This window comes from Aulonocara sp. 'chitande type north' Nkhata Bay, linkage group LG20 (genome assembly GCF_057382095.1).
Source record: "Aulonocara sp. 'chitande type north' Nkhata Bay isolate Kocher_YH1m ecotype deep benthic linkage group LG20, A_spYH_male_GT1.1, whole genome shotgun sequence".
NCBI lineage: Eukaryota > Metazoa > Chordata > Actinopteri > Cichliformes > Cichlidae > Aulonocara > Aulonocara sp. 'chitande type north' Nkhata Bay.
In genome coordinates this window covers 9,560,251-9,572,683 of record NC_141363.1, presented here as the reverse complement: position 1 = coordinate 9,572,683, position 12,433 = coordinate 9,560,251, and the positions used below count along the sequence as shown (strand labels likewise).

Here is a 12,433-nt window from a genome sequence, read left to right as displayed (position 1 = left end):
CTTACAGCCTCTCCTCCAGCAAAGAGAGTGCAACTTTCTGTGAGTTTTTTCTCCCTTATGTGAGGGCGTGAAGTGAGAAACTGCATGCAGTGAGTCAAACTTTTAATGAGAGCACAAACGCATCGCAGGAAAGGCTCAATAATACTTTGCACGTGTCACCATAAAGTTGGAAAAAATGATGTGTATAATCTATATCTCGTGTTTTGTTTAGGCTGCAAGTGATTTTTAAGGTTTAAGAAGTTTAATCAATAATTATTCTTGTGATTCTTTGTCTTTTTTGAATCGTTCTTAACTCATATTTTGTCATACCAACAGGACTAAATGGATATTATTAAATACACCTGACAAGCAAGCTGTACTTATGTCATTAATATTATTACAGTTAAAAATATTTAGTGAAAACTCTGAAACCTCTTTCCTCATTCTAGTAATTCCGTTTCATTTAGAGACCTTCTTTGTCTCTTTTTACTTTGACTTCAGATTGTCAGTATGTACTGAGGAGGGAAGTTAGTCACTGTAGTGTGCAGTAAAGCATCATTCTTTGGCAATGTGCCTTTCTACATAGAATATTAATGAAAGGAAAGGATATTTGTAAACAAAGGGCGATCGAGTCAAACTGTTGCATTTATCCATATATAAAAAGGACCATTACTACATTATGTTTACAACTTTGCTTTAGTTACATTTCCTTTTTTTTCCTTGGAAAAAATTAAACATCTGCTCTATAGATTCTGCCAAGGGAAATTAAGTAATATATGACATCCACAAACTTTCCCAACAGTCACACCTTTAGGTCTTTATGCCCTGGTCTATTAAGTGTCTCAACAATGTTGCTGCTAACTGAGGCAGGCGGGGCGAGCACACTTGCAGGAAGACTGTGTCTTTGAAACATGAGTTGCATGATTCATTAGGCCCCACAAAGACACAAACCAGAACGAAAGATGAATGAAACGGAGAACCAAGCGTTGCGTCTCCTTGTGAGACAGAGAATCTTGTTCGCTCCGTATCCACTTTCACCTTCCCAGACACACCAAGGAGAAGCATGGATGGCTGTGCGACTCCAAAAGCACTGAAATACGAGCACTGCTTTTTAAAGATGACACAAAACTATTATCCCTGTGTTTATATTACATTCAACAACTTCTATTCAAATGTGTATCCAAGGTTTATTTATATTTCCCATTTGACGCAGTGACTGTCAAATCTTGAATAGAAACAAACGGGATGAAACTTTGCCTGCATAATACCGAGCTGTGAACTGTGTCAGCAGCCAAACTGCCGCTGTTTCAAATAAAATGTGGTCTATTTTGCAATTGTAGGAAGATGAGATGTGTTCATTGTCTATGTGTGAATGTGTTTCTAATCCACGCTGTAGGTATTATTAATCTCTGGTTCTCGTCCACAGGGCATCTTTGTTTTGTATCCCTCCTCTCGCCCTTCCCTAAGCCTGGTTCTGCCAGAGGTTACTTCCTGGGAAAAGGGAGTTTTTTCCTTCCCACTGTTGCCAAGTACTTGCTCAAAGGAAGTCATCTGAGTGTTGGGGTTTCTCGGTATTATTGTTTACCTTACAATATAACTTGCAGCTTTGCAGTGACTGCTGTTGTGATTTGGTCGTATACAAATAAAATTAATTAAACTGAATAATCTGTATCCGGTTAAGTTTTATCTATGAGCAGCTAATCAGAATCTTTTGTCTTTTGTTCTTCTGAGACTAGCAGGAATGTGAGGAATGTGATTGTACTTACTTCATCTTCTCAGTGAAACAGCCCATTAAGAACAAAGGCTTTGCTTTCTTTGAAGTCCTTAAAGGTCAACATTAGCTGTGCTTTACTTCAACACCTGTTTGCTGCTAAAGCCTCGTTTGTGAAAGGCTTCTCTGTTTTATTATATGTGAAGCATTTCTACTTCTGCTTCTGACAAAGAAGATTTCTGCATATGCCAATAAATCAATGTTGAAACTTGTTGCCATTATTTCATAATTAACTAACTGACTTGTGCAAGTACACAGTCTCACCTCCTCTCCGGGCGTGAAGTTGTTGTGACACAGAGGACAGTGGTTGGAGCCTTTACCCAAAACGGGGGCTGAAACACAAAGATGACACCTTCAAGTCAGCTCTTACAGAATTACAGAAAAGTTCCCATGAATGAATTTACAGTACTGAAAGAAATCTGCTTCAAACAAAACACAGCTTTGAGCACTGGGTCTATTTTGGGAAACGTATGCTTACGCACAAGTGAAAGTTTTGTTTATCTGCCTAACCAACAGGAACTACTGTCAATTACTCATGGAACATTTGGAGAAGTGGTGTAAGCCTTGCAGTGTTTTATTGCAGAATATTGAAGATGCTGGCTTTGTGAACATGTGTAAATGCGATGGAGCAACGGTACCCAACTATGAAAAGAGAGGTTACAAACTCTCAGACGGAACAGTTCAATAATTTGAGTCAAACGCAATCAAAGAAATGTACAACCACAGGGTGCTAAACCCAAAGTCAGTGGAAGAAACCCAGAGAAAATCGAGTTAAAACCAGGAAGAAAAGTACACGAGGGGAAGCAGGTTTATCTATAGGGGAATAATTAATCACTATTTCAGGAAGTATGCCTTCTGAAACTAATAAAATGCTGAAATCTGACAGAGGACATTTTTGCAGTAAAATAAGGAAGGGAAAATCCCAACACAGACATGGATTAAGAGAAACGTAACTAAAGGATAACTAAATAGCTAAGTTACTGTAAAACTGCAAAAAACAAAAACAAAAAACAAGGAAGCTGTGGAGCTGGCTGCTTTGCAAACCTGATGTTTGCAGGCCTACGACAGACTGATCATTCACTCCAAATGATATGCAGCCAAATAGTCAAGACTTTATTTGCATGCTAGTTTGCTTGTCATGTTTCGGCTGTGTGCAGGCAGGAATTGGACCCAAACGCAAACTCACGAGAAACGGGATTGAACTCAAAATGGCAGCTTTTTATTACCGTGAACGTTATGATATGGCCCAGCCCTAGACCCAAGGGAAGCGAAACTCAATACATTCACATAGGACACAGACCTTCAAAGTAAAACAGGAAATGTAACATAGACGCAGACTTGACTAGGGGAGACAGAGCAACTAAGAAACACAGAGAACAATAACAGGGAGACACAGAGGGCGGCTAACTAAATACTCAGAAAACTAAACAGAATACAAGAAAGCCAAACTAAGACACTAGACTAAAGAATAAACTGGGGCAACAAAGAGAACTAAGATCATAATACAAAAACTCAGACACAAGAAACTCAAAACACTGGGTCACCGACCCAGGACCGTGACAGTGCTCCAGGATTACAGAGTTAAAAATGTAAATAATGATGTAAATGAATAAATAAATAGTACATTTACAGAGAGCATGCAGCTCAGTAGAAATCTTCTTTTAGTGTGTATTAGTTATTATTATTATTGGACCTCACCTCCTGTCACCTGGCTAACACCTGACTAACAAATCCAGGGTAATATACAAGGTTAGGAAAATGACATGTTTTTACAATGTAAATGTTTTGCTTTTGTTTTTATCAGGTCAAATCTTTGAACTGTTTTTTTTCTTCCCAGTTTATTATTTCATGTAGTTAAACCAAAATAGATCCAACCTTGAATTACCAAAGATTAAAAAATAGCTGCATTATATATTGTGGAACTGCTGCCTTATTACTATTATTGGATATTCACTGGTTCAGTTTTGATTTTATGAAATTGTCATTCGCTGTCATGTACAGTTTTTTTTTCTCAGTTACACTCATATAAGTGAGGCCTACCATGCACAGACCAAGCTCTCACAATCATTCCTGCCTACCATTTTGCCACCTAATAATGAAAGTGATAACAGAGAAATATTAAAAAAACCGAGTCAGTTTCCTGCTGCATGGAAAATCAGAGAGAACTCACGATTGCAGCCAGGACCCTGAGCGTGGTGAACCAGGTCCTCGCTGGCCACAGCCTCTGAGCAGAGTGGGCACTGGCTGAATTTGGACCTGTTTTCACATTCACCCAGTAGGTGCTCCGTAAGGCTGGCTATTTCAACTACCTGTGAACACAATGCAAAGCTATACTCAATCAACTTGGTAATGCAGAACAGATACTTTCAGCAGCTGGATCTAACTCTTTGACTTCAGCTCTATAACAGAAGTGAAAACCTAGTGAGAAAAATAAATAAAAAAATTAGCAGTCTACCTGTCGACATTCGTCGCAGCGCTGCAACATCGGACAATGTTTCCAGTAGTGAAGGTCCAATCCGTCTTCTGTGAAAGACTCGTCTTTTTTACCGCAGAATATACACAAGCTACAACAGAGTGTAAAGTTAGAGGATCAAATGGTACCAAAGTTTACCATAGGACAATTACTGAACACAACATGAAAGATAAATGAATACCTCGACTGGAAAAAGCAGTGAATACACACTAAAAACTAAAACTCTCAAAAATAAAGGCCATTTGAGTCATATATATATAGCTTACAAGATTTTAAGGAACATACTTGTCCAGACAGTTGATTGATTGTTGGACATTACAACTTTCCATCCTCTTGTTCTGGGACCCTTTTGTGACAGCTGGAAATTAATAAGACAGTTATCTGTAACAGCCAGCACTACTGAATCAAAACCCATATTGTAATTCAGAATTTGCATGACTGATGTGTTATTCTATTAACCCTACAATGCCCTTTGTAACGTATTTGATACATGAGTTTCTGAGACCTCTATCTCATCAACATGATCAATACTTGCCATAATTTCAAAATGTTATGGACAAAACTATTTTTTTTGTCTAAAATTAACATTGTTGTTAACAAAAAGTTAACAAAAATGCCCAATCTATTAAATGCGATGCAAAAAATATATAATAAATATATAATAAAAATATGTCATACACAACATGATATGCAAAAAAAAAAGTGGATTTTGTTATAAGGGTTAATAAACATCTCAGTTGCAAAAAATCCTAATTTTCTGGCTATTTTTTGATGGGGTGGGTCTTACAGGGTTAACAGACCTTTGTGTTTCTACACACTTTAACAAACCCTACCTGTCAAATTTTAAAGCTATTCAAGCAAAGGTAATGCTCACACATGCTGATATAAATTTTTTTACACCATTATTTCTGTATCTAAAGGCACAGCTGAAGTACTGGGGTAATAGGTCATACATAATTTAGTCAAGTGCGTGAGGGACACACTTTAGGTCTCTATCTCAAAATCTGTCAGTGGTATAACAATTAGATTATAAATTCTGAGGTCGTAGATGCCGTCTGCATACTGTTGTTATATGATGTCTTTTTTTTCACATATAACAATAAACTTGAATATAAACACTTTTTCTTTTCATTTTTAAGCTCTCATATCTATAAGACCATTGATCTGATTATCGTAGTCTTATGATACACAGTAAAACACATAAATGGAAATCTGTGTTACAAATTTCAATCCCCTCAAAGGCCTCAAAATTGTTCTTTTGTCAAAATTGCTGGAGGGTCAGGTAAATTACAGCTCAACATAAAGGTGACTTGAAAACACCTTTCCACCTACTGTTTGCATATGAGCAGGGCCTATTTCAAAACACTGAGCTTATCGGCACATCCTTGTCAGCACATAGAAACAAATTTCCCTTTTGTGCATTGCCTCAGACCTGCAGATGTGAGTAGGAACTGAAGTGTGATTTATGTAGGTACATACTTCCCTTGTCAGCTTTCTGGGAATCTTTCTCAGCTTTGTGAACTTCTCGTTTGGCTATTTGTCCTTTGGTGCTTTCATTGCCTCTCTCCTTTACAAGCAGACAAAATATATATATTTATATATATATATATGTGTAAGAACAGTCAACGTCAAAAAGCAAAGTTCCAAAAAACAAGACATGCAATCATTCGCCTTTAATTGAGACAGGGCATAAAGTGAGGCTATAATGTGTAAGTGTTATATGCATGTGAATTACTTGGTGTGTGACCACCTACGAGGTAAAAATACAGTCTGGAGTCATAAATAGAAATTAACAGTTGTTATGAGATGTGATATCATTGCAGAATGATGACAGCGCAACATACTGTGATCTCTTTTAAGGCAGCCAGCTGCTCCTGAAGAGAGTGGATCTCCTCCTTCTCCTTCTGTCCGTCCGGCTGACCCCCACCTTTCTTTAAAGTCTAGGAGAAGGTGGCATGCCATTAGTCCATTTCATATTCAGTTCTCTACCATGCTTACCTTCTATCAATTCATTTTCATTCTGTAATTGTTAGCTTTTTACACATTATTACCCTTCATTTCTTAAGTTATGGCATCTCTTGTTATTAAGGTCTAGAATTAAGGTTACACAAACCTAAAGCTCTTCAGATTGAGGCTTTAGGTGCTATTTTACATAGCCATTCAAATTCTGGGGTAGTTTTAATATTCTTTTTTTTTTGTGCCTGTCCCATTTGGTTCTTTAGCCGTCAGAATTGTTGTCTGAAGACCAACAAGGATACCCAATGGATTTACTTTGCCAAATGGATCATCACGGCCTTGCCGTATTGGTCCATTTGATCAACCTTTGTTGTTATTATTTATTTTATTTTATTTTCAGTTGTTACAGATGGGACAGACATGACTGAGGGATAGGAAAGGGAGAAAGAACGATGAAGGAAAAGAAAAACAGAAGGGAAGAAGGACAGTGAGAAAGGGCACTTAAAAAGAGAAAGAAGAAAAAAAATCTCCTGGATCACCTGTTGAGAGAAAAAGAAGAGAAAACAAGCAAAAAAACCAGAGCAACATACTAAACACAACACCATCACGTTAATCTAGCTAAGTGTAAACAGCAGTAAATACTAAATATTGAATGTTGTTATGTAACAAGCAGGACCGACAGCGCATAATGTGCTTGGAAATAGCAGCAAATAAAGGTGTAGTTTATGTCTATGAACAGTGAACACCTGTGTGCACACCTGTGTGGCTCAGCGTGCTTGTACTCAAAAGGTTTCCCCATGTAATGGTCTGCAAGAGGGTGTAGAGAGCCATAGCCCCGTCCCCCAGGGCATGAAGCAGGCATGGAGGAGATCCAGGCTCCAGACATCCAGAGGCCCCAGAGTGCGAGAGCCCAAGGAGGACCACCGGAGGGGCATCCGTGCCACCTTCCTGGGAAGAGCTGAAGAGAGCCCCAGATGAGGGGTCACCCAGTAGCCACGGAGCAGAAGTCAGAGGAGGCTGCAGTGGCGTGCCCGCCGGCTCTGCTGGCAGCCAGCTGTGCCAGAGTGAACCGAGCCGCAGGCCCAGAAGCTGGAGGCCCGAGGGCCCCCTTTGCCCCGGAAGAGGCCTGACCGAGCAACAGGCACCAGGCCCCGCCAAGTAGTCACCGGGAGTGAGCTAGTGCTTACCTGAGCGCCCAGCCCCGGACACCAAGAACCACCAACGCACCGACCCCTGAGGGCATCAGTTACCGGCAGACACAAACATGCATTCCCACCCTCATGCACACATATACAAATACTCAGCACTCACCCAACATAGGGATAGACATACATGGACACTGTACACACAATCACACTCCCCAAACAAACTCTATACCCCAGGTCCAGGTACCCTCACTTCTGGAGGGGGAAACGGCACCTAGACCCAGGAGATGTTACCCTTTCCCCCAGGGGTGGAGGCAAGCATATTGCCCCAGGCTCCGCAGCTGCAGGGAGGCCCCGCATCCCAGATCCCAATCGGACGGCCAACACCTCCTCCCAGCCCCCCCGCCCCGATGTCCAGCAGAGAACAGCGGTGTGTGAAGACCCCAAACCTCCCTCCTCTCGCTCATGTGTAGTGTTGCTGCGTGTTGTTCTAAGGTGCATTTAAAACATGGGAGAGCATGGTGCTGCTGCCAGAGAGCAGCAGGTGTTAGCACGGCCCCTCCCGAGAACCCTCAATGTCTACATGGATTTAAAATTGAGAGGTGGGCACCGGCACCAGAGGTGGGGTTGAATACAGACCGTCCACTGGACGCCGTTAACGTGCCCACCCTCAAGGCCCTATATGTATGTCTTACCAGCAATGGGGAAAAGAAACACTTGCCTGAGTCTCTACCAGCTTTCCGTCAATCTTGGCAAAGCCATCAAAGAGGTTTTTGTAGAGGAAGTTCTTTCGGACTGCAGCATCGTTGGGTGGAAGGTAGATTAGGACGGCACTTCTCTCCTTTTGGTACACAGATAAGATGATTCGCACTGCTAGCTCTCGAACTGTTGATGCGCTGTGCGCCAATGCCGCTGTACAGAACTAACAGGGAACAACAGGGTTTCCACAAACATGAAAAGGTCTATATTATTATTCCATTTCTAATCCAAAATATGCCAAAAAAAATTATATAATACACTGAGGTTGAAATATTTAGGGATAATTAGGGATCATCACTTGAGCGACAAACGGCAGTCCATTTATGTGCTGACGTCACAGTTACAATTCAGATTTGAAAAACTATGTGAAAAATCTTTAAGCTGCATTTTTCCAAGCTAAAAACAAAAAGCCAACAGCAAAGTGCTCAAAACAGTCCAGGCTATACCATTTAAAATAGCTAACGTCAGCTATCAACATGCTTACAGACTGGCACAATGAACCATATATAATATCCATTTGGGTGGTCAATGTTTTTGTTTTAAGACATACCAGATTTCCAGAAATACTAAAAGTACCACACAGCAACACCAATGTCCAGTTTAGTACGTCCAGTCCAATGAGCTATCATTTAGACGAGTGAAATCCTAGTATTTTATTTGCTTGTTACTTAGAACATACAGTCAGTTGGTGCAGTTTAATAAACCAAGCCTGCTATCATTAGTTGTTAAATTAATACTGTAACCTGAATATGATCATTTTTGGTTAAAAAAGAAAGAAAAATATGAAAATGAGGTATCAAAATGTCCATAAAACAGTGTGTTGTCACTGTGGCTACATCCATCTTTTCTATACATGCAAAACACTACAGGACAGTGTTTGCATATTTGGAAGTGCGGAAGACAGTGGATGGATGGATGAACAGACAGACCTGGGCTAAGAGAAAATCATTTAAAATCTGATTACTGACCTTCTACAAGCTTACCTTGTTAACTGTTTCAAACCTGATTTCTTTGGGAAGATATTACATCTAAGAACCAAAAAAGACTGTGCATTACCCCTTTCCTTCTACCATTAAACCTTTATACTGGAACACATACTTCTAAATGATATCTAAATGTATTCACAAAAAAATTAATAAATGAAAAACTCATCTGATTTGGAAAACCACCCCATTTAACAAACTAAAGAGAACTTGTTCGATCGATATCTGCAACAGATTCCGTCATTTTTTGCATTTGAAAGCCACCTCAGGAGATACACACCATTTGTCTTTCTTAGAAAGGCCACGGATGTGTTAAGCTACATCCATATTTACTTACACTCTACAGTATCCGATTTATGCCCAGTTTAGCTTCATGTACAACGTTGTTGAGAGTCCTTTCAGAGGAGTGACACTCATAATATAAAATGAACTTATTATCCAGCATAATTGCTGTGAAGAGAGGGATGATAGAAAGGCCATCCTGCCAGTGGAGGACATTAACATTGAGAAGTAAAGTGTGTACAAAGGCCACCCATCCCTCGCTCAACCGGCTCAGGGACAGCATGCCAATATTCTCTGTTGTATCTTCCAACCCCTTTTTCACTCTGGCTTCCACCTCAGAGTAGATCACCCTAGTAACAGTGGAAAAAAACGGAAATATGTTAGCTAAACCATAGCTGAGCTGTCGAGGGGGACAGTCACAGGAGCCCAAAGACACGATAAACTAGAATTACTATCTAAGGGCCGTGAACACGTGAAGGTGTGGTTAACAGTAACATGTATGGAAGGCTTTGAATGGAAATAATATGTGGGGATTAAACATGTTTGTAAGTTTTGTGAAATATGCTCACATTCCAAAAAATGACTCTTCACGCTCAATAAACTTGAAATGAAATTCTGAGTAAAATGCTACTGAAATATACATAGTCAAATATGTATTTTTTCAAATAATTACTCATTATGGAAAATGTGCTTAGTATGAACTGAATGTATACCAATCAAGTAAATTTCATTTGACCAGATTTCATTAAATCTCACATTTTACGCTGTACTGATGTAACAGAATTGAAAAACTTCCATGAATGAGGATGGAGTTTTCTTTGCTCCTGAGCTGTGGCCTTAAAAAGTATTCTGAACTACTACAACAGTGAAGTTGACCTTTTGCATGTAAAACCTTATCACTTCAAAGTCTGTCATAATCAGTATCTGGGCTTTTTCCAACTGAAAATGACCTTGATATTCAACTGTCATCAGTTCATCCTTCATGTGAATTGAGCACTTGTGCTCGTGTCTTTTTAAAGGGAAAAAACATTTTAGGTGCTTCATCTGCCAGATTCAGTCAATTCAGTAACTTACCTAGCTGCTAGAGCAAATCAAATGAACATAGATAAGCTATGTATGTTTTGCAGTATCATTCAGATCTTTCTCCCTAAGTGTGACAGAAATACGATAACATGGGAAAGTACAGTACTGCAAGGAACGCTCACATGCGCAGTCACCACAATGATGATACGGGCTCAGCTTTGTGGTTTGTCATGATTGCTTTTGTACCCTCAGGAAGAGTGTAGCAGTTCTGTGTTTGCGCAACAGGGATAATTCAAGCAGCCAGCCTGAACACTCTATTCTTTCAAAAAGAAAGTTGCATTACTTATTGTTATGTATCAGACTGAAACTAAACCAAACCATTTCTATTTTTCTGTCTTCACCGTGAGAAATATTAACACCTCTGTTGCAATTTCTCTGATGATGGTTTGTTAAAAGTGCCCGATGTTAACAAGAAGAAGTCTGCGGGTAAAATAGCTCCAAATCTGATTAGCAAGGTGGATTAAGGGATATTGAAGGGAAACATCGGGGACAAGGCAACTAAGTAATAAAAATAACTGGCAATTCATAAATTTCTCATTGACTTTCAGTTTAAACATGCTTTCTGCTCGTGTTTTACATGAAAGCAGAAAGTGTGACAGTCAGGAAAGAAGCGCAGCGGTCCTGTTACATCTCAATTCAGGCAGAAAATATTTTCCAAGCAAACATATGTGGCAGTCAATACAAAAAAGGGTTAGGAGCTATGCAAGCATGCCCAAGCATGCAAACACAGTCCGTGCAGTTCCACCTATGTGGCTTTGGCTTCAATAGGCGGAGAAACTCAGAGGACAAACCTAACAATTTGCTCAAGACTAGGGTTGAATTGGGAGTGGGACGGGGCGGTGCGCGCGCGGGGGGGGGGGGGGGGGTAAAGTAGGAGTGGTTAAAAATTACGCACATTTTTAACAGATTCATGAAATCCTTTCCATGAATCCAAGAGGTTTACTTCATATCTGAGTTCACACACTGGTTGGAAAAGCACCAGATTACAGGCATGCTTTTCTCTCTCGTATTTTGACTCGCTCAGCTAATTTAAAAGACCAGGATGTCTTGGAGAAACATGATAATAATGACACGAGGGAAGAAAAAAACTTTTGGAATGAGACACCTGCCATAAGTGTCTTGATGTAATCTCTAATCTCAGCCTCAAAGCTGGTCCAATATGATAAAACACTATGTTAAACTGCACAGTGGACATACATCTGAACATTAAGAAATTTTCACATTTCAGCACCGGCGGTGGTACGCGTACATCACAAATTCTGCAGTTTTTGCACAGTTTGTGAGCCTTTACCACGAGGTGCACACAGAAAAACGAAATCACTAAATACCTTGTTCATATTCGGAGTTTTCCTCAACAGAAATCCTTTAGCTAAATTAATAAAACTGACCTCATGTCATATGTGTCCCTAGACATACTGTCAATCTACCGAACAGCACATACTGTAATACTGCAAGACTGTGGCTTTTTCTTTTACTGTTGCCAGAATAAGTTAATAAAATTGAGAGTAACATTAATTTGAAAGTGACGCATGTCTGAACAAATGACTAAAGCCAGCAGCATTACATGTACTGGTTCTCAAAAAGGTTTCGGAGAGGAGTACGAGACAGTTTGTTGGCCTGCTTCAGTTTAACAGTTGGATAGTTTGCACATAGATATTAGGTCACTGCTGGAAACCAAAGGAGTGCAGGAGACGTTAAAGAGGGTGCCAGCAGTGACAACATTGACTCAGCTGACTGGACATTACTGAGGGCCTGTTTACGTAAATGAATGGCCACAGAAGGCCTGGGAGGGACTGCTGCTTTTCTGTAAAGTCGCACCATAACTACTGACCCAAATTTAACAGAAAGTCAGCTTATAGGATCTTTCCTTATCCTTTTCTACTTTGAAGTGGAATGACACAGATTTCCATATTTTATATAGTTTATATAGTACATATCATGCTGTAATTGCTCTTTCCAGAAAGGAATTAACTATGAATTGAAACACTGCCTTAAAGAAAAA

At 39.8% G+C, this 12,433-nt stretch overlaps 1 protein-coding gene across 4 annotated transcripts in view; it reads right to left on the bottom strand.

The window, feature by feature from the left end:
* Positions 1 to 12,433, bottom strand: part of cep104 (centrosomal protein 104) — a 35,950-nt gene that overhangs the window by 5,710 nt on the left and 17,807 nt on the right. For all 4 annotated transcript variants that reach the window (XM_086276159.1, XM_086276162.1, XM_086276160.1 and 1 more), the window contains 7 exons: positions 8,046 to 8,246; positions 6,068 to 6,163; positions 5,703 to 5,790; positions 4,509 to 4,581; positions 4,206 to 4,314; positions 3,921 to 4,059; positions 2,015 to 2,082 (listed from right to left, as the gene is read on the bottom strand). In XM_086276159.1, the coding sequence (XP_086132285.1) occupies positions 2,015 to 2,082; positions 3,921 to 4,059; positions 4,206 to 4,314; positions 4,509 to 4,581; positions 5,703 to 5,790; positions 6,068 to 6,163; positions 8,046 to 8,246 (774 nt within the window). The remainder of the gene's footprint in view (positions 1 to 2,014; positions 2,083 to 3,920; positions 4,060 to 4,205; positions 4,315 to 4,508; positions 4,582 to 5,702; positions 5,791 to 6,067; positions 6,164 to 8,045; positions 8,247 to 12,433) is intronic.